Source organism: Staurois parvus, unplaced genomic scaffold (genome assembly GCF_062004578.1).
Source record: "Staurois parvus isolate SC_StPar_1 unplaced genomic scaffold, SC_StPar_1.0 ptg000640l, whole genome shotgun sequence".
NCBI classification, from domain to species: Eukaryota; Metazoa; Chordata; class Amphibia; order Anura; family Ranidae; genus Staurois; species Staurois parvus.
Window position 1 is genome coordinate 537,506 of NW_028318436.1, and position 19,013 is coordinate 556,518.

Here is a 19,013-nt window from a genome sequence, read left to right on the forward strand (position 1 = left end):
AAGTGTATTTTTCACCTTTGCAACTGTATGTGTTCCCATTCACACAGCATGCAAGAAACATCTTTCTTGCCTTTTCTAGCTGTTTCTTTGGAGCGGGATTATACATAGGACTCTATAGCTGCCTTTCTTAAGTTTTTCAGCACAGAGGAACCCTGGAAATCCCTGGTCTCAGCAAACCCCTGCTAAAAATTACTATATCTACAACTCAGGATACATTAGTGTGATTGTCAGTGGGAAGAATGCTCCTTACCAAGCCCGGATCTAGGGGGGTGCTGGGGTGGGCTTTGTCCCCCCAGGTTTTTGTTGTGCCCTTCCAGACTTCTGAAAGTGCATCCACAAATCCTTGAGACCTGATTGGCACAGTTGATGTAAGGGAAAACTCTGATTGGGACAGTTGATGTAAAGGGGGCACTGTAAGAGGGGAAATTGATGTATGGGGGCACTGTGATGAGGCAACTGATGTAAAGGGGGCACTCTGATTAGGTAATTGATGTAAAGGGAGCACTCTGAGGCAATTGATGTAAGGGGGCACTCTGATGAGGTAATTGATGTAAAGGGGGCACTCTGATGAGGGGCAGTTGTAAGGGGGCACTCCGATGAAGCAATTGATGTAAGGGGGCACTCTGATGAGGTAATTGATGTAAAGGGGGCACTCTGATGGGGGGCAGTTGTAAGGGGGCACTCTGATGAAGCAATTGATGTAAGGCGACACTCTGATCTGGCCATTTTATGTAAGGGGCACTCTGCTGAGGACACCTGATGTAAGGAGGGTCTCTTATAGAAGCCTTGATTTAAGGGGGAGCTCTGAGAAGAACACCTGACATAAGGAGGGACTCTGTTAGGGACACCTGATATGAGGGGCCACAGGTTCTGTTTAATCACCCTAAACTAATGACCGCATTCCCAGTTTACTTCAGCACCACCTCTGCACTACCTTTTTAGACGTTCCTTTCGGATTATGACTCTGTGGTACAGAAGTGACACTCTACTGACATTATGCCCCCTGACATTTTTTTACTACACCCTCAGATCAGATAGGCTAGATCCAGTCCTGCTCCTTACACTTGTGGACACTGGGAAGAATTACCCAATTACAGATAGCTAAGAGTGGTGGCAGTGGAGTGGTGTCAGCAGGATCTTATCTGAGAGGCAGAAATTGCTCATTGCTTAAGGAACCCCTAACAACCTGTGGAGGAACCCTAGGGTTCCATGGTACCCTGGTTGTGAAACCCTTCTATATAGGCAGCTTGTATGTAGAATAAATAAATAAAATAAACAATGTGCGCTATCAATTCTTGTGAATAAGGTAATAAAATAATAAAATAGAGCCGCCGCAATACCATTTTTAAAAAGGTGATCCCACACTTAAAACATAAAAACATACATAAATAGTGTTGCGCTAACTCATATAAACATAATAGTACATAAACAACAGCTTCAAATGTGATAGTTCAATCAAAATATGAAATATAAATATCAAGTGCTTGAATAGTGGAAATCAATATGATGTGCTCCAAATAAATGAAGTCTATTTAAAAAAACACAGTGCTCCACCTTGACTTAGTGTTCCTCCATCTAAAAATGTATATGGATGGCCAATCACCTCCTACCATGGACCCATAGATTAATACAGGTCAACCAAGCATGGTAATTCCAAAAAGCCTTCAGGCTGCAGGTTGTCCTCATTTGGACCCCCTTTTGGCCTCTGGGTCCTTTACCCCCTGGTCTTTTTTCTTTATTTCCCATTTATGATTAGGGTCCCAAGGACACCACATACATATATCTATGTGAGTCAGCATTATTTATAATTGGGTCACTATCTGTATTTGCTAATTTCTGACCCTGAGCTTTGGGAATCCTGGTGTGTTCTATTTTTTATTTAATTCCAAAAAGATGCTCCAGATGGCAGCAGAGAGTTGATGACAGGCACCCCTTCAATGACAGTATAAACTGGACTCTTCTCAGCTTAGCTCCACATATAGAAAGAACCGAGGACATCTCCCATAGTGTAATACTGCTTTAATTTCACATAAAAAAGTTCGGGAGTCACATGATAGAAGCAGATCAATTCCTCCTTCTCTCTAGTTCCCTGGTCTCCTCCTCCCATGCCCGCCTCCAGGACTTCTCCAGGGTGTCACCCATCCTCTGGAACTCCCTGCCCCAACCCATCAGATTATCACCTACTCTCCTCTCCTTTAGGTGCACCCTGAAAACCCACCTCTTCAGGGAAGCCTACCCCACCCCCTGCTAACTTACCGACCTCCTCCACTCTTCCTACCACTCCATTCCCCACAGCTATCTCCTCCTGTGCCACCATCCCCTCCCTCCTAGATTGTAAACTCGAAAGAGCAGGGCCTCAATCCCCTCATGTTTTGCATTGTATTGGTACTGTTCTGTCACATGTTCTGTCCCCCTTTGTAATGTACAGCGCTGAGCGAACTATTGGCGCTTTATAAATACTGTATAATAATAATAATTTGTAATTTCAAAACTCCCACTCTGTAAAAAGCCGTCAATGACATCATTAGGCTCTGTCCCCACGCGTTACGCCACCAACCACGTGGCTTCGTCAGGGAAAAGAGATAATTGAGCACTGACAAAGCCACGTGGTTGGCGTAACACTTGGGGGCGGAGCCTAGTGACGTCATTGCACTATGGGTGATGTCCTCTGTTCTTTAAATATGTAAGGGGCGGGGGCACCCATTGATGTCACTGGGTGCCCCCGCCCCTTACATATTTAAGAACTGTCAAGCCAGCAGAGCAAGCAGACAGTCGGGAGCCAGCGTTGGGAGCAGAACATTTTTTTTTTCTTTTCTCGGGTAGTGGCGGTGGCGGCAGGCATCTTGATTGACGTTGGATATACTTCAGGGGACATTCTTTTATTTTTCTTCTTTTAATAAAGGACTTATCAAAGACTGTCTCCTGTCTTTTTTTTTTTTTTTTCACTCTACACTTTTTTTTTTTTCTTGGTGAATGGGTAGCGGTAACATGTACCTCATACTCATTCATACACATACTCATTCACATGGGGGGGGCTGGGATCTGGGGGCTCCATATTCTGATAAGCTCCCTTGCCCTCAGACCCCCACAACCGACGGCCAGCGTTGTGGGGAAGAGGCACTTGTCCCCCACAACATGGGGACAAGGTGCTTTGGTGGTGGAGCACCCTCCACCCCAAAGCACCCCCCCATGTTGAGGGCATATGACCCGGCATGGTTCAGTAGGAGGGGGTGCTTGCTCACCCCCCCCCCCCCCTTTCCTGACCTACCGGGCTGAATGCTCGGATAAGGGTCTGGTATGGATTTTGGGGGGAGCCCCACGCCATTTTTTTCTTTTTAATTTTGGAGTGGGGGTTCCCCTCAAAATCCATACCAGACTCGAAGGGTTTGGCATTGATGGAGGGGGGACCCCACGCCTTTTTTAAAATTATTTTTTTAATTGCCGGCAAATATTTTACATTCAGCTGTCAGCCGGGAACCCCTCTGACAGCTGAACATCAATGCATGGTTTTCATTACTAAAACACCACATGACTTGATAAAATAACTAATGCAGTATTTTAGTAGCATTTTTGGTGAATTCTAATGTTTTGTTTTTTCAAAATGCTACGCTGTATCCTACCACATACCCGGATGCAGTAAGATACCGCTCAGTGAATTGTGCCCAGTGAGCCTCTCATCGGGTCCCCTACTGACCCCGGACCCTCGGGTAATGCCCAAATGGTCAGTCCGCCCCTGCACCTGAACATCCTTGGAGTGGGATATGCATTGGAGTGTACACAACTTCATACCTTTGCAGACCCTCTACCTGGGGTCTATGTTTCTGGTAAGGGGCTGTGTTTGATAGTGGTGGATACACTGTTCACAGGATTGATTTAAGAAGACACTTAATCATTGGAGGTTTTATTGATTTATGAACTCATTTGATTTATTTGTAACAGTTTTCTAATGGATTCTTAAAAATGACAAAGCGTTTGTAAACCGCATCCCAAAAATTTAGAAACCCCCCCTGCAAGGTAAAGTTTAATGTGCTAGTGTGCATTGCATACTAGTACATTATGAAGGACTTGCATTGAAACAAAGCCCTCCAGCGGTGCGCTGTCAAGGCTGCTCAGGACTTCCATGTTCACCCGGTCTTCCTTCTGGGGAGAAATGTGGCACATTGAATTTTACTTTGTAAACGAACAGATCATGCAAAATGAAGGGCTTGTGCAGCATGGTGGATCATATTTCTGAGGTTTTTGACAGGCAGTGAGGAGTCGATATTTTGCCACCTTACTGCCTGCTTTAAACCTGTAAATGCTGCACCCCTTGCATGGACCGCTTTCCGCATGGATAATGCCCACAGATTGTGGCATGCTGTGTAATGTTTGCTATGGCATGTGTACAACCCTAAGCGGCTGCATGTCTGTTACGGGTGAGCAGTAAAATCACAGCTCAACCACCTGATTTTTGGATTTCTTCAAGTCACAGGCTGTGTCACACTCCTCTAGCCTGTGTCTTAGATTAACAAGGAGGTGAAGCCTCCGTCAGTCAAAATGTAATATCCCTCCCCTAACTGGTTAATGGGCATGGAGGAGGAGAGAAGAGTGGGCGGTCATTTACCACTGTTAAATTATTTGCCAATTTGTGTTGGTCTATCACATAAAACCCCAATAAAATACATTTACATTTTTGGTTCTAACATGACAAAATGTGGAAAATTTCAAGGGGTATGAATACTTTTTCAAGGCACTGTATACAGAGCTGCCAATACTGCTCTGCTACATCCCCAGCTGCATTGGGGACATGGACAAAAGGGAGGGAGAGAGAACTGGATTAACAAGGATTTTTACAGAAAACTAATTTCATAGTGACTGAGTGAGTATGTGCAGAATATAATACACAATTTGATAGCTTTTTATGATGTGGGTTTAGTGACACTTTAAAATTAAAAAAATATTTGCTTTGAACTGGCATTGGTGTGAAATAATTCCTAATAGTCAGTAGACAATGGCAGTGTTTGGAGTTCAGTGGTTAGAACGATCTCAGAACTTCTTAGAATTGGAGGCACATAAAAGCAAGGGGGTCAGAATGGGTACTCCAGATAGGGATTCCTTTTAGAGGAAGTGAAAGAGTGCCTGAAAAAATAAAACTCAACTGTGCATAAAGGGGAAATGGAGCAACGGTACAACTGTGCACAAAGGTGAGAGTCGGACTTGTAGTGTGATGTGTACAAAGAACAGTGTGTTTCTAAGGCATCCCAGTGAACTCTGCTCATCGGATGATCTCTGTCATGTATGGAAGTGTATACATATATAGTGACCCTGTTCATGCCTTGTCTCCATCACCCATCTTCCTACCAGCTCACTCTTGTCTCTCTCTTTATCAAGGTGCGATGGAGCTGTCTGTGGCTCAGTGGCTTCTCGTTGTCTGTCTGGTGGCTTTCCCTCTCCTCTACGAATGGAGTATTTCCTTCAAGTACTTCTGCAAAATGGCTTTCTATAACGGCTGGATCCTGACATTAGCCATACTGGCTATCCCAATATGTGCCGTTAGGGGGCGCAATGTGGAGAATATGAAGTAAGTTCTATTGGCATTTCTAAGTGCCATCCTTTCATTTCAATGACCACAATTATTATTTTAATTTATAGGAACTGCACTGATGAGCTTCAATGAGAACCTTGTACTCGGTGTATAGATATACAATGACTCTTAATTGGGTGCTGGCCAGCCAACATACGGCCATCATTTGTTGGTAGATGGCAACTGTTTTGTAAGCCTTAATTCAAAATGTTAAATAAACACCTTTTAAAAAAAAAAAAAGGGTATCCAATGACGATGGGTATTTGGCAACAAGACGCTGCATTCCCTCAAAATGGAACACTGAAACTCCCCCTACCATGGAATGGTTCCAGCGCATCCAGTAAACGGCCAAAATGGAGGAGCTTATTAACATTGCACATGATACACCAAAAAAGTTTACCCGCACCTGGGCATGTTGGCTGCACTTCCAGGTCACAGCAGAATGCCTGCTCCTTCAGCCTACACCTACCTAGATGTTCTGATGAATAAATGCCTAACAAGCTAAATTGGCTTGACTCCATGAGAGATGGAAGACCCCCCCTATTTCTTCCCCTTTCCTACTACCCCCTTCCCCCCCCCCCCCTTTTTTTTTTTTTTTTTCTCCCCCTCTTTCTTCTTCTTCCTCTACACACCCACCATAGACATAAAGACCATTATGCAGGTCAGCGGTTAAAAATCCGGTGGAATTCTGTTCATGCTGGCGTTACCACTCAAATTTAGTTTGTATTAACATTTTGTATGTTTGTTACTATTTGACGACCTGTATATTGCAATATTATTATTTACCTGACTTGAGCTTAACATTTTGTCATTTTTGTATTTTGTAGTGTCTTCACCCCCCCCCCCCCCCCCCGGGTTCTTCCTTTTGGTCACCTGAGAGGGTGATCTATGACACTCCCTGGTTTGACTGCCCATGTGGTCATTTGTACAGCGCTGATATGATTTCTCTGTAACTCTATAAGTAGCCTATGCCTTCCTTTTTTCCCTCTGTCATTTTGTACTGTTGTTTTGTTCTGGTGCCCTTGGGTACCACTGTTCACTTAAACCCAATAAAATACTTGGAAAAGGGTATTTGGTAAAAAATGGAGGGTAGCACAGTGGGTTAGTAGTTAGCATTCCTGCTGTGCAGCACTGAGGTTCTCGGTTTGAATTTGAACCAGGAAAACACCTGCATGGAGTTTGCATGTTCTCACTGTGCTTGCCTGGGTCGGTCGGTCTCTCTCTCGCGGCGTCACAGTCAGGTGCTCACGCACGCGCATGCATGAGTAGCACTGTGCTTTGTGAATGGATCCGTAGTCTTCTGGGACCTGTCACGTGTCCCAGAAGACTACAGGGAGGGAGGGGGGAAAGACAACTTCTGCTTCCTGTCAATTTTGGGTACCCACTCCCCAAAGGTGCCAATCCTTCCCCTTTTGGGTGGAGCTCTGCTTGTAAGTTTATGCAAAGAGTCAATATTTGCAGTGTTGACCCTTCTTTTTCAAGACCTTTGCAATTTGCCCTGGCGTGCTGTCAATCAACTTCTGGGCTACATCCTGATGGCAGCCCATTCCTGCATAATCAATGCTTGGAGTTTGTCAGGATTTGTGGGGTTTTTTTGGTCACCCGCTTCATGAGGATTGACCACAAGTTCTCAGTGGGATTAAGGTCTGGTGTGTTTCCTGGCCATGGACCCAGAATTACGATATTTTGTTCCCCAAGGCACTTAGTTATCACTTTTGCCTTCTGGCAAAGTGCTCCATTGTGATGGAAAAGGCATTGTTCGTCACCAAACTTTTCTTGGATGATTGGGGGAAGTTGGTCTCGCAGGATGTTTTTGTACCATTCATTATTCATGACCTACTCCCATAGCTAAGAAGCAACCCCACACATGAATGGTCTCCGGATGCTTTACTGTTGGCATGAAACAGGACTGATGGTAGTGCTCACCTTTTCTCTGGACAAGGTTTTTTCCGGATGCCCTAAAAAAACGGAAAGGGGATTCATCAGAGAAAACATCTTTACCCCAGTCCTCAGCAGTCCAATCCCTGTACCTTTTTGCAGAATATCAGTCTGTCCCTGATGTTTTTAATGGAGAGAAGAGGCTTCTTTGCTGTCATTCTTGAAACCAGGCCATCCTTCGAAAGTCTTCGCCTCACTGTGCGTGAAGATGCACTCACACCTGCCTGCTGCCATTCCTGAGCAAGCTCTTCACTGGTGGTGCTCCAATCCCTCAGCTGAATCTGCTTTAGGAGACGGTCCTGGCGCTGGCTGGACTTTCTTGGGCCCCCTGAAGCCTTCTTTACAACAATTGAACCTCTGTCTTTGAAGTTCTTGATGATCCGATAAATGGCTGATTTTGGTGCAATCTTAGTAGCAGCAATATCCTCGCCTGTGAATCCCTTTTGTGCAAAGCAATGATGACGACACTTGTTTCTTTGCAGGTGACCATGGTTAACAGAGGAAGAACAATGATTTCAAGCACCACCCTCCTTTTTAAAGTTTCCATTCTGTTATTGTAACTCAATCAACATGACAGAGTGATCTCCAGCCTTGTCCTCCTCAACACTGACACCTGTGTTAACAAGAGAATTACTAACATGATGGTAGCTGGTCCTTTTGTGGCAGGGCTGAAATTCAGTGATCATCTGATCACTCTTCATAACATTCTGGAGTATAGGCAAATTGCCATCATAAAAACTGAGGCAGTAGACTTTGAAAATTAATATATATGTCATTCTCCAAATTTTTGGTCACGACTGTATATAGGCAGCAGGGTTGTCAACCGTCAGTAAACTTACGGACATTTTGTAAAAATCTTGGCTTTTTGCAACTGTCTGTAAATGTCTTCATGCTCTGTTGACTTTTGTAAGTGTAAACTAGTAAAATTACTTGTTATGGGTATTGTCAGTGTCTCCATATTGTGTTTTATACTGTTTAAATATTGATTGTCCTAGTTTTTAATGTCACTTTTCAGGTTATTAGTCAAACATCTGCTCCGTCAGTAAATTTTCCATGTTTTGACAGTAAAAAAATACTGCGGAAGGTTTGCAACACTGATAGGCAGCTTGTATTGTCCAGGAAAAATTTCTGCACAATACACTATAGGGACAGTACCGCATTTTCTGGCGTATAAGACGACTTTTTAGCCCTTAAAAATCTTCTCAAAAGTTGGGGGTCGTCTTATACGCCGGTATACGGCATGCTGACACTTGGTGTCAGGGCGGCATTTTTTAGGGGGCGGCACAGTGCCGCCGCCGCCCCCCCGCCCCTTCAAACGGAAGGGACACTAAGTACAGGGGTGGGCAGGGGGCTGCTGTTTTTTTACCTGGCTCCGGTCCCAGTCCCATGACGATCCAGTCCAGGAAGCGCGGCTGCTCCTTCATTCAGTTCGGCTGCTCGATGTTCGCGCGGCCGCTCGGCTCCGCCTCCTCACCGGTGATTGGCCGCCAGAACTGTAGCTCAGGAAAGGCACACAGGCGGCCAATCACCGACAAGGAGGCGGAGCCGCAAAAATCGAGTGAGGGAGCGGCCGGTAAGTGTGCCCTGCAGAAGTGCTGCTGCAACCACATATGCTGGCTGCAGCAGCACCATACTGGAACAGGGGTCAGCAAGTGTCATTGGTGTCAGTGGGAGGAATAGTGCCCCATCATTGGTGTCACTGATACTAATGATGGGGCACTATTCCTCCCCCCCCCACTGGCACCAACGATGGGGCACTATTCCTCCCCCCCCCACTGGCACCAACGATGGGGCACTATTCCTCCCCCCCCCCCTACTGGCACCAACGATGGGGCACTATTCCCCCCCCCCCTACTGGCACCAACGATGGGGCACTATTCCCCCCCCCCCTACTGGCACCAACGATGGGGCACTATTCCCCCCCCCCCCCCACTGGCACCAACGATGGGGCACTATTCCTCCCTCCCCACTGGCACCAACGATGGGGCACTATTCCCCCCCCCCCCACTGGCACCAACGATGGGGCACTATTCCTTCCCCCACTGACACCAATGTTGGGACACTATTCCTCCCACTGAGACCAATGACGGGGCACTATTCCTCCCACTGACACCAATGACGGGGCACTATTCCTCCCACTGACACCAATGAAGGGGCACGATTCCTCCCACTGACACCAAAGATGGGGCACTATTCCCACCACTGATACCAATGATGGGCCACTATTAGTCCCACTGATACCAATGATGGGCCACTATTAGTCCCACTGATACCAATGATGGGGCACTATTCCTGCCACTGACACCAATGATGGGGCACTATTCCTCCCACTGACACCAATGATGGGGCACTATTCCTCCCACTGACACCAATGATGGGGCACTATTCCTCCCACTGATACCAATGATGGGGCGCGATTCCTCCCACTGACACCAATGATGGGGCGCGATTCCTCCCACTGACACCAATGATGGGGCGCGATTCCTCCCACTAACACCAATGATGGGGTGCTATTCCTCCCACTGACACCAATGATGGGGTGCTATTCCTCCCACTGACACCAATGAAGGGGTGCTATTCCTCCCACTGACACCAATGATGGGGCGCTATTTCTCCCACTGACACTGATGGACTACTATTCCTCCCACTGACACTAATGATGGGGCACCATCATTGGTGTCAGTGGGAGGAATAGCACCCCATCATTGGTGTCAGTGGGAGGAATAGCACCCCATCATTGGAATACCATACTGAAATACCACACCATATTGAAATCAAATCTGATGTTTTTTAATTTTTATTTGGTGTGCGTTGGAAGAGGGGTAGTCTTATACGGAGAGTATAGCCCAAACCCTATATTTTAACAGGAAAAGTAGGGGGTCGTCTTATACGCCGGAAAATACTGTATGTTTAAAAATGTACATTAACATACCACACACCACCCAAGCCTGGAGATCTTTAACACTTTGTTAGGACAGACAGTGTGCACATATTCCTTACAACTGATAATGAGACCTGCCAGCACATTTGCTTAGTGGTTCGCACATGTTGGCAGGATTGGGGTTCAGTGTCAGAACTTATTAGAACATAATGGCTCAGTGATTAGCCCATTTGTCTTTGTTTGAATCCTGACTAACAAGCTACCTGCATGGTGTGTGCATCTCCTTTCTGTTCTTGCATGGGTTTTCTCTGGGTACTGGATGCAGCTGAGTGACCTCCTAAGTGCATTGAGCTCCCAGGGAGAAAAGTTCTATAGAAATGCAACTTAAAGGCTCAAGGTTTATAAAGGTTCAAGGGTTTTTACCTTCATGCATTATATGCATGAAGTTAATAAACCTTCTGCGTGTAGCAGCAACCCCTCCCCCAACACTTACCTGAGCCCTCTCTCGAACCAGTGATATCCAGGAGAGCCTCGGTTCTCCAGAGACTCTCACTCCTGATTGGCTGAGTCATGCTGATTACACAAGAAAGCCTTATATGGCCAGGTCATCATTGCTGGCCTTTCTCCGCTAGAAACTCAGAAATGTGAATGTTTGAGTCTGTGTATCGTCACTCCTACACCATGTCATAGGTAAGGAGTGAGCCGGAGACCAACTTTGGCTTTCTTGACTCTTCATGTGCAGACAGTAAGATGTGATGGATGAAAATAAAATGGATGCATAGTGAGGAAGAGCTGATGGTGTTTATATGATCTGTACTCCCCTTGCATGATAATTGGCTGTGGTGTCTGTATGTTAAACCCAAACGCAAAGATTTATTCTATTGCAGCCTACCAATTCTAAGATGTGATGGCTGCATTCGTTTTCTTTTTTAGGCTTTCTTTCTTTTATTTTCACCTGGTGATCCAAACAGTAAGTCTGTTGTTCAAAAGAGCAAGGTCTCCTGCAGATATCAGTTGCAGTAAAATGAGACCAACCATTTACCATTGACAGGGGTGCTTATAGTGATCAGCTTTTATTGTTCTTTATCTCAAAAGAAGAAAAAACTATTAGACTAGGTTCACACTAGCTTTGTCAGCAGGCGTCAGACAGGCGTTTGGGAAGTGTTTTTAACACTTCTCAAATGCCTATGAAAATTCTGCACATGGCAGCACACAGTGCTGTTCACACGGAAGCACTAGAGTCGCAGCAAACCTGACGCCTTGTGTGGAGTCAGGAGGAGTTGAAGCCTCCCATTCAAGTCTATGGTGCCACTCGGCAAACGCCTGGCAGGCGTGTGCGGTTGCGATGCAGTTGCGGAGCGTTAATACCATTTAACTTCATTATAGGAGTTTGTGGTGCGGTTTTAATGCTTGGCAAACGCTTATCAACCACCTTAAAACCGCGCATAGGGCATTTTGGGAGCGTTAAAAACACTTCCCAAACGCCTGTCAAATGCTATAGGGGCGTTTGGCAAGAGTTAGACATAAAGTCAAGTGTGAACGAGCCCTTACTGTAACTGCAGCCTGAGCTGGAGTTTGGCTTCAATTTGTTAGTGTATCTAAATCTGCTAAATTACCTGTGTTAAACACAAGGCCCATGGTCCAAATCCAGCCTGCCAGGCCAATTCATGTGGCCCTCACACCTTCAGCTGCAGCACTGTCCAATAAGCCTGGCAAGGCGGAGGATCTAACCCTTCCCTATCATGTCGTAATTAACCCTTTCACTGCCAGAGCCGTACTTCATCAGGGACCTGACAGTAGGGGGTTTTATACACAGTCCGGTTACTGTGTAAAAGTACTGACATGAATATTCCTGGCAGTGCAGCCACCCGATTGCTTCCACAGCCCCCAGTAAAAAGAAAAAAAATCTGGATAATTTATTGCATTTGTTTGCCCTAAAATTCACTTTTAGTGTGGTTTTTTTTTTTTTTTTTTTTTACTGAAATGTTGCATTTTCTAGACCTTTTTTCAGTAATATCATGTGACATAAAAAAATTGGAACTACCACTATTATATTCTCTAGGGTGTCTGCTTTCAGAAAATGTATAATTTTTGGGGGGTTTTGTATAATCTTCACGCCTAAAATGATTTTTTCAAATGCAAAAACAGGTCAGGCAGCAACAAAGTTAAAGAGGGACTTTGCTCTGGGCAGACCAGACCCAACACAATGTAGGCTAAGAATGAGAAACTGGGAGCAAGTACCCCCCCCCCTCCAAAAAAAATGTAAAATAGAGGAGGGAGTGTTAATCAAGCCATAGATTATCCAATCTTCTTTCCTTCCACTCCGGGTGGAAGGAAAGAAAATTGCTTGACTCCCCCATCAACGCCGACTGTGTTGATGGGGAAATCAATCAATTTTCTTTCCTTCCACAGCTCTGTTGTGTTCTGCTGGTGGGGAACCTTCCCTGCTGGCAGAACACAATGATCACATGGAAAAAATCTGACAGGTTGGTCGTACTGAAGTCATTCAATGGATTGACGGCAAGCCCTTATCCCTATGAATACGTGCATCACACGAAACGCGTCAGAGGGGCAGCAGCAACAGGACATCTAACCACCGCAGGTGGACACCCTGGAATTTTTGGTCAGTAACTTCTTTTGGAAATCTTTTTATGTATTCTACACCAACCAACCCTGAATAAAGGTACCTTAAGCAGTATCACGCTATGTGGTCTCTCATTGGGCACTCTGTGTGAGTGCTATCATTCGCAGTGCCCATCTGGAGGAATCATGACCCTGGTGGGGATACCTGGTAGCAGTTTCTGGTGACCTTGCCTCTGTGGAACCTGGATGGTGATCTGTGGGTAACCCGATCCGAGATTTGATGACCGATCTATGGCCTGGTGACACAGGATTATATATTGCGTATTTTAAACGCACATCTGGTGAGTGCATTTTTCACCTATTTGTGTGGTTTGCACCAATTATCACACCTTGGATCAGGACGTTCCCTCACCTGGAATTAGGATCTCTCTATGATCCGCATCATCATATTGAACTTTTTAAATATTTATTGATCACCATCTGAGTGACATCACGTATTCGCATAAGTTTGCACTAGCATATTGTGTGTATTAATCGTTTACTATTATTTAGCACTGCACCACCTTATCTGGATATACAATCAATGGATTGACTTCAGTAAAACCAGGCTGCCCATACATGGATCGAATCTCAGCCAGTTCAGCAGGGATCATTCAATCCATCTATGGCTGGCTTTAGGATTAGTGGACAAAAGGTACCTTACAAGTAGTTTGTTCCACTATAGTCCTCCAAGTGGCAAGTTAGCTCACGCACCTGCTAGTGACATGCAGGTGATTAATTTCCAGTTTTGTTTTTTTTTTGTTTTGTTTTAGTAGAGTAGCTCTGTTGTCCATGTCTGGGTTATTACTATCCTGTCTTTACTTCAGTCTAATCTAATGCCTTGTTTTATAATTGGCCTAACCTCTGCCCCTTCCATTGCTCCACGACTTACGTCTGACCTTGTCCTTGCCTTGTGGTTTCCGTTCCCTGATTCCCCGCAGAGCATCCTTCCTCCCCCCCACCTACACCAAATTATGGATTGTTGTTTCTGCAGCGTCCAGCCTTTCCTGCGACTTGATGTGTCTGCTAATGATTTGCAGTTTTCTTCTATCCTCTCTGCAGGTGATCATTAACCTGAATCTTAAAGCCTGGCCTCATTTCTCCCCTCTCCGGCAGGCCTGTCATTGATTTCAAGGGGCACACTAGTAAATTAAGTGTATCTAAACCCTGGAACAAAAAATGTAATATGGTCGGGATAAAAATAGGTCTATACTTGGCCAAAAAGGGCAGACTTGGTCAACCTCCTTGATCAACCTCCAGACTTGATCAGCCTTCATTGTTTTCATGTTTCTATTGCAGTTTTCTAGTCATTGGATTTGATGGTTACATTTGCTTTCTTTTTTCTGGCTTAAAACTGAACTTTGATTTAAGGAAAAATGATCTGTTGAGACAGAACTACCCCTGCATTGACTCGGTGGAACACCAGTGCAAGCACCAGATGCCATTGCTCTAGTGGACGCTGACATAAGTGTGCTCATCCAGATAGCTCTATGAATGTGAATGGGTTCAGCGCTGCACACTGATCAGCTCCAAGGTATAGGAAGTGAAGAGCAGCCTCAGCTCCACCTGATAGCCGTGCTACCGACGCGTTTCGGCCTGCCCATCAGTGGCTTAGTCATAGTGATAGCTCTGTGGGCGTGGTTATTGGGAGGAGCTGGGGCCAAGGCCATTCTTCACTTCCTATACCTTGAAACTGATCAGTGTGCTGTGTTGATCCACTACCCTGCACTGCAAGGGTTATAGATGCTGGTTTAGGGCTAGGGGGCGCAAAAAGCAGTTTAATTTACTTGATCATTCTCCTCCTCTTCCTCCTCCTCCTCCTCCTCCTCCTCCTCCTCCTCCAGGCTCCCTCCAGACTCTAATACCTGTCCCTGCAGCCTCTTCTCTATACTTCGGAAGAGGCAGGCCCTCTGATGTCATCAAGTCCAATGCAGGGCAAGTTGTTGTAAACCCTTCCATGTATCCAGTGAAGTGACTGGTCTCGGGTTATACATATAGATGAAACCAATCCTCCTACATAAGTTGTACCTGTTTATCTGCAGCTCTTTGTTCTTTATATCCCTTCAAAGTGCAGAATTATAAAGCTTATTTGAGAGTTCTGAAAAAGGGGGGGGGGGAGCTGAAGTTACACTCTCCAGAGAGCTCAGTGAGGAGAGCTCTGAGAGCTGATTGGAGGGAAGGGACGCACTCCCCTCCACACAACACACAGAACAGAGCTGAGGCTGTCCATCTGCTGGAGGTCCCTCCCCTGTCACCTTTTTTTCTTTTGGTGTCAAGGAAAACATGTCAGAAGTGCTGATAGCAGAGGAATGATGCAGCAGAGAAAAATGACACTTAGTGCTCTTAATTGAGGCAAGTACACACTATAGAGGGATATGCCTTGTTCATTTTCATGATTGAAATTTACAACCACTTTAAGTCCTGCAATGGACATGAGAATACAAAGGGACAGTCTGCCAGAGTGTAGGGGAGAAGAGGAGAGTGCCGGATCGAGGGGGAGCAGAGTAAAATTGCTTCTTGCAGCCCCCTAGACATAAGCCAGCATTTTAACCCTTGCAGTGCAGGAACAGCCCCACCACCACTTTAACCCCTTCCTTCCACCGCTTCCCTGCTCTATAGGATGTTTTTGATGCTGGGAAGGCTTTCTGATCATGTGACTGTCGTGATTGACTGTGGCACAGGTTACTTGATTCGAAAGCTGCTGATAGCAAGTAGACATCGGGAGCTTTCCGTTCTCCGCCGGTAGCTGCGACGGGAGTGCACAGGGCACGTGCTTTCAGCACAGCATGGTTTTTGTTTTGGAATTCATATATGCGGCCTGTCGGCATTAAAGACCACCCACCGAAAGGACCACGTATATGCACACGGCCGGAGGGAGGAGGTTAACGTCCATCTGATGATCCTGGCAGCAACACATCATGTTCACACTCTCTGACCTTCATTTCCTCTATTAGGTGCAGTCTGACAGTCCTCTCAAGTATTACATACATTCACCGGCCACTTTATTAGGTACACCTGTTCGATTGCTTGGTAACACAAATTGCTAATCAGCCAATCACATGGCAGCTAAATCAATGCATTTAGTCATCTAGATGTGGTGAAAATGAGCATCAGAATGGGGAAGAAAGGGGATTTAAGTGACTGTTGGTGCCAGACATGCAGCATGGTAATCGGTGTCACCCTAGAACAGTGGCTGTCAACTTATGAGTCAAAGGAGGCCTCATTAGTGGCCCCTGACATCACCAAAGGGCCTCACATAATGTTAATATACACTCACCAGCCACTTTGATAGGTACACCCGTTCAATTGCTTGGTAACACAAATTGCTAATCAGCCAATCACATGGCAGCAACTCAATGCATTTAGGCATCTAGACTTGGTGAAAACGACTTGCTGAAGTTCAAACCAAGCATCAGAATGGGGAAGAAAGGGAATTTAAGTGACTTTGAATGTGGCATGGTTGTTGGTGCCAGACGGGCTGGTTTGAGTATTTCAAAAACTGTTGATCTACCCATCCAAAGTCGCATCAAAATGGTATCTAAGCAAATAGTTTCCTAATAGGAAAAAAGCCAAAAGCAGCAAAAAATTGTGTTCTAAAATGCAAAACACTGAAAAACGCATCAATTGTAATACGCAGAGGTGTGAACCTAGCCTTATTTTCTCTTGATGATCCTGCCAGTAATAGATTTCCAGTTCTTGGGTGATGACATTTACCATGCTGTACCTATGGAAATAAAACAGATTTTTTTTTTTATAAATCTGTAGTCATTAAAAAAAAGTGATTTAATACATGTGACTTCTATAAAAAAGAAATGTCTTCTTGTAAGTCATGTGAGTGTATCACTTCCAGGTATTTATTGCCTTTCACAGAGATCAAAGTATTCCCCCTGACAATGCTTTTATCTCAAGACGGATGGCACTTGCATATTGCGACTTCTTATAATGTACAGTCTGATCACTGGGGGAGGGGAGACTGAGGAAAGGTTTCCTCCTGCCTGCAGCAGAGTGATTACATTATCTCAGCCTAGACAAAGTCACTGGACTGTAGATTAAGGACAGCTAGTACATGATAAAAAAAAATTGAGCTTTTCTGAAAAAAGTATAGACCTTTTATAGTTCAACCTTTAAATGGTGTCTAAATTAGATCGCTCCAAAAACACCATTCAGATTAAATCATTGCGCCTATGTGCATAAATGTTGATATTTAAACTCTGATGGGTGCTGCCAGGGGCGGACTGGCAACTCATGGGGCCCTCGGGCAATAGGGCATCATGGGGCCCGTGTCCTTGCCCAAACTCAAAAAAGCCTATGAAAAAGGTACCAGGGGCATCTCATGGGGCCCCCTACTGACCTCGGACAGTGGCTGAGTTTCCAAATGGTCAGTCCGCCCCTGGGTGCTGCTATTATATATCCACTAAAATTTATATCCACACTTTGTGATAAATAGAACCACAAATAATAGCGCAACCCATACACCAAAATAATTAAATAAATTTTAAATAAATTAATAAAATAAATTAATTAATGACGGGAGTCTCCCTTGGAAGAAGTTTTATGACGAAACGCGTTAGGCGTGGCTATCCGGTGGCGACACCACGCACGCCAACTCTCGGCTCCAGACCATGTGATCGCAACAACGCCATCTTGGTTGCAGGCAGGCTGGTGAGACGCTGGATAGAGAGCTCTGTGCTCTTGTGTTACAAAACGCTGGTTTATATATTTCTCATTGTGAGTGCAATTTTAAGGGGGGAATTGATTGGAATAAATTTTTAAACGTTATTGGCACTATGGCGAGTGTTTTTTCTATCTACATGTTTACTGTGGAGTATTACGGATATCCATAAACTGAGATTAAGCGGTGGAGTGCTGGTTATACACAGATATGTTGGTTTTTCACCAGTTTCTGGTGAGTGTGTATTTTGACGGGGTGTTAAAGCACTGGATATCACATTGGTGAAGGAAGATTCCATGACTTAATTTATTGAGGATCATATTTGAATATATATGGACTTTTGTGAATGAACTTCATGAAGATTCAATTTAATGTTTTATATTTGTGCACTTGCACGGTGGTGGATTAATTTTATATATATATATATATATATATATATATATATATATATAAAACCTTTATTTCATTAATTAATTAATTTTATTAATTTATTTAAATAATGTATTTAATTATTTTGGTGTAAGGGTTCTATTTATCACAAAGTGTGGATATACATTTTCTGAAAAAAGGATACTATTTGTCAGGGTTCTGGGTATGACCGGAGGTGTGTGGACTGACACAGGGGAACGCAGGCTTCAGATATGGTATAAACTATATGATTTATTAAGACTAACAATACAAAACGCAGTGCAAAACTAAACATAAACACAGTGCAAACAAACCAAACCACCCACAGATAACAATACATACAATGCAAGAGTCGTCAGGCAGGCCGCGTCAGTAACTAACGGGCAAACGGAGTACCAGGAACAGGCGGGAGAGTGGTCGGGGTCACAAGCTGGGTTCAGTAACTCACGGGCAGCGCGGTGCAGAGGGTCAGGCAGAGAATGGTCAGGGTCACAAGCCAGGGATCAAACAGGAGAAGTCAGCAGAGGTCAGGGTCGGCAACAAGTCAGGCAGAAACAGGAACACAGGATACAAGATACAGGGGCCCATGGAAAAACACACACCAAGGCCCTGACTGTGAGTCTGGCCATTCCTTAAATACAACCCCTGCAATCAGCTTCAGGTGTTTGGCTGACTGCAGGGGTGAGTCTCTGATTGCTGAGAGCACCCGCTGGCCAGCCCTGGTACTGCAGCCCACAAGGCAGGTGAGTCCCACCATTATTGGCAAGTCCATTCCTGACACTATTGCTGTGTATTGTGACATGTCATTGTCATTCATGCAGACTTGTAAAGGTCCACATTATTGGTAATATCGCTCCATCCTTTTCCCCGGTGCTGTGTAAAGTCCAAACAAGATAACTGACATACATCAAATGTTTCCAGTGTTAGTT

The 19,013-nt window shown here is 44.9% G+C and overlaps 1 protein-coding gene across 2 annotated transcripts in view; it reads left to right on the top strand.

Moving 5' to 3' along the window:
- Positions 1 to 19,013, top strand: part of AGPAT1 (1-acylglycerol-3-phosphate O-acyltransferase 1) — a 101,589-nt gene that overhangs the window by 44,743 nt on the left and 37,833 nt on the right. For both annotated transcript variants that reach the window (XM_089693921.1, XM_089693919.1), the window contains one exon: positions 5,371 to 5,560. In XM_089693921.1, coding sequence (XP_089550047.1) covers positions 5,371 to 5,560 — 190 coding nt within the window. The remainder of the gene's footprint in view (positions 1 to 5,370; positions 5,561 to 19,013) is intronic.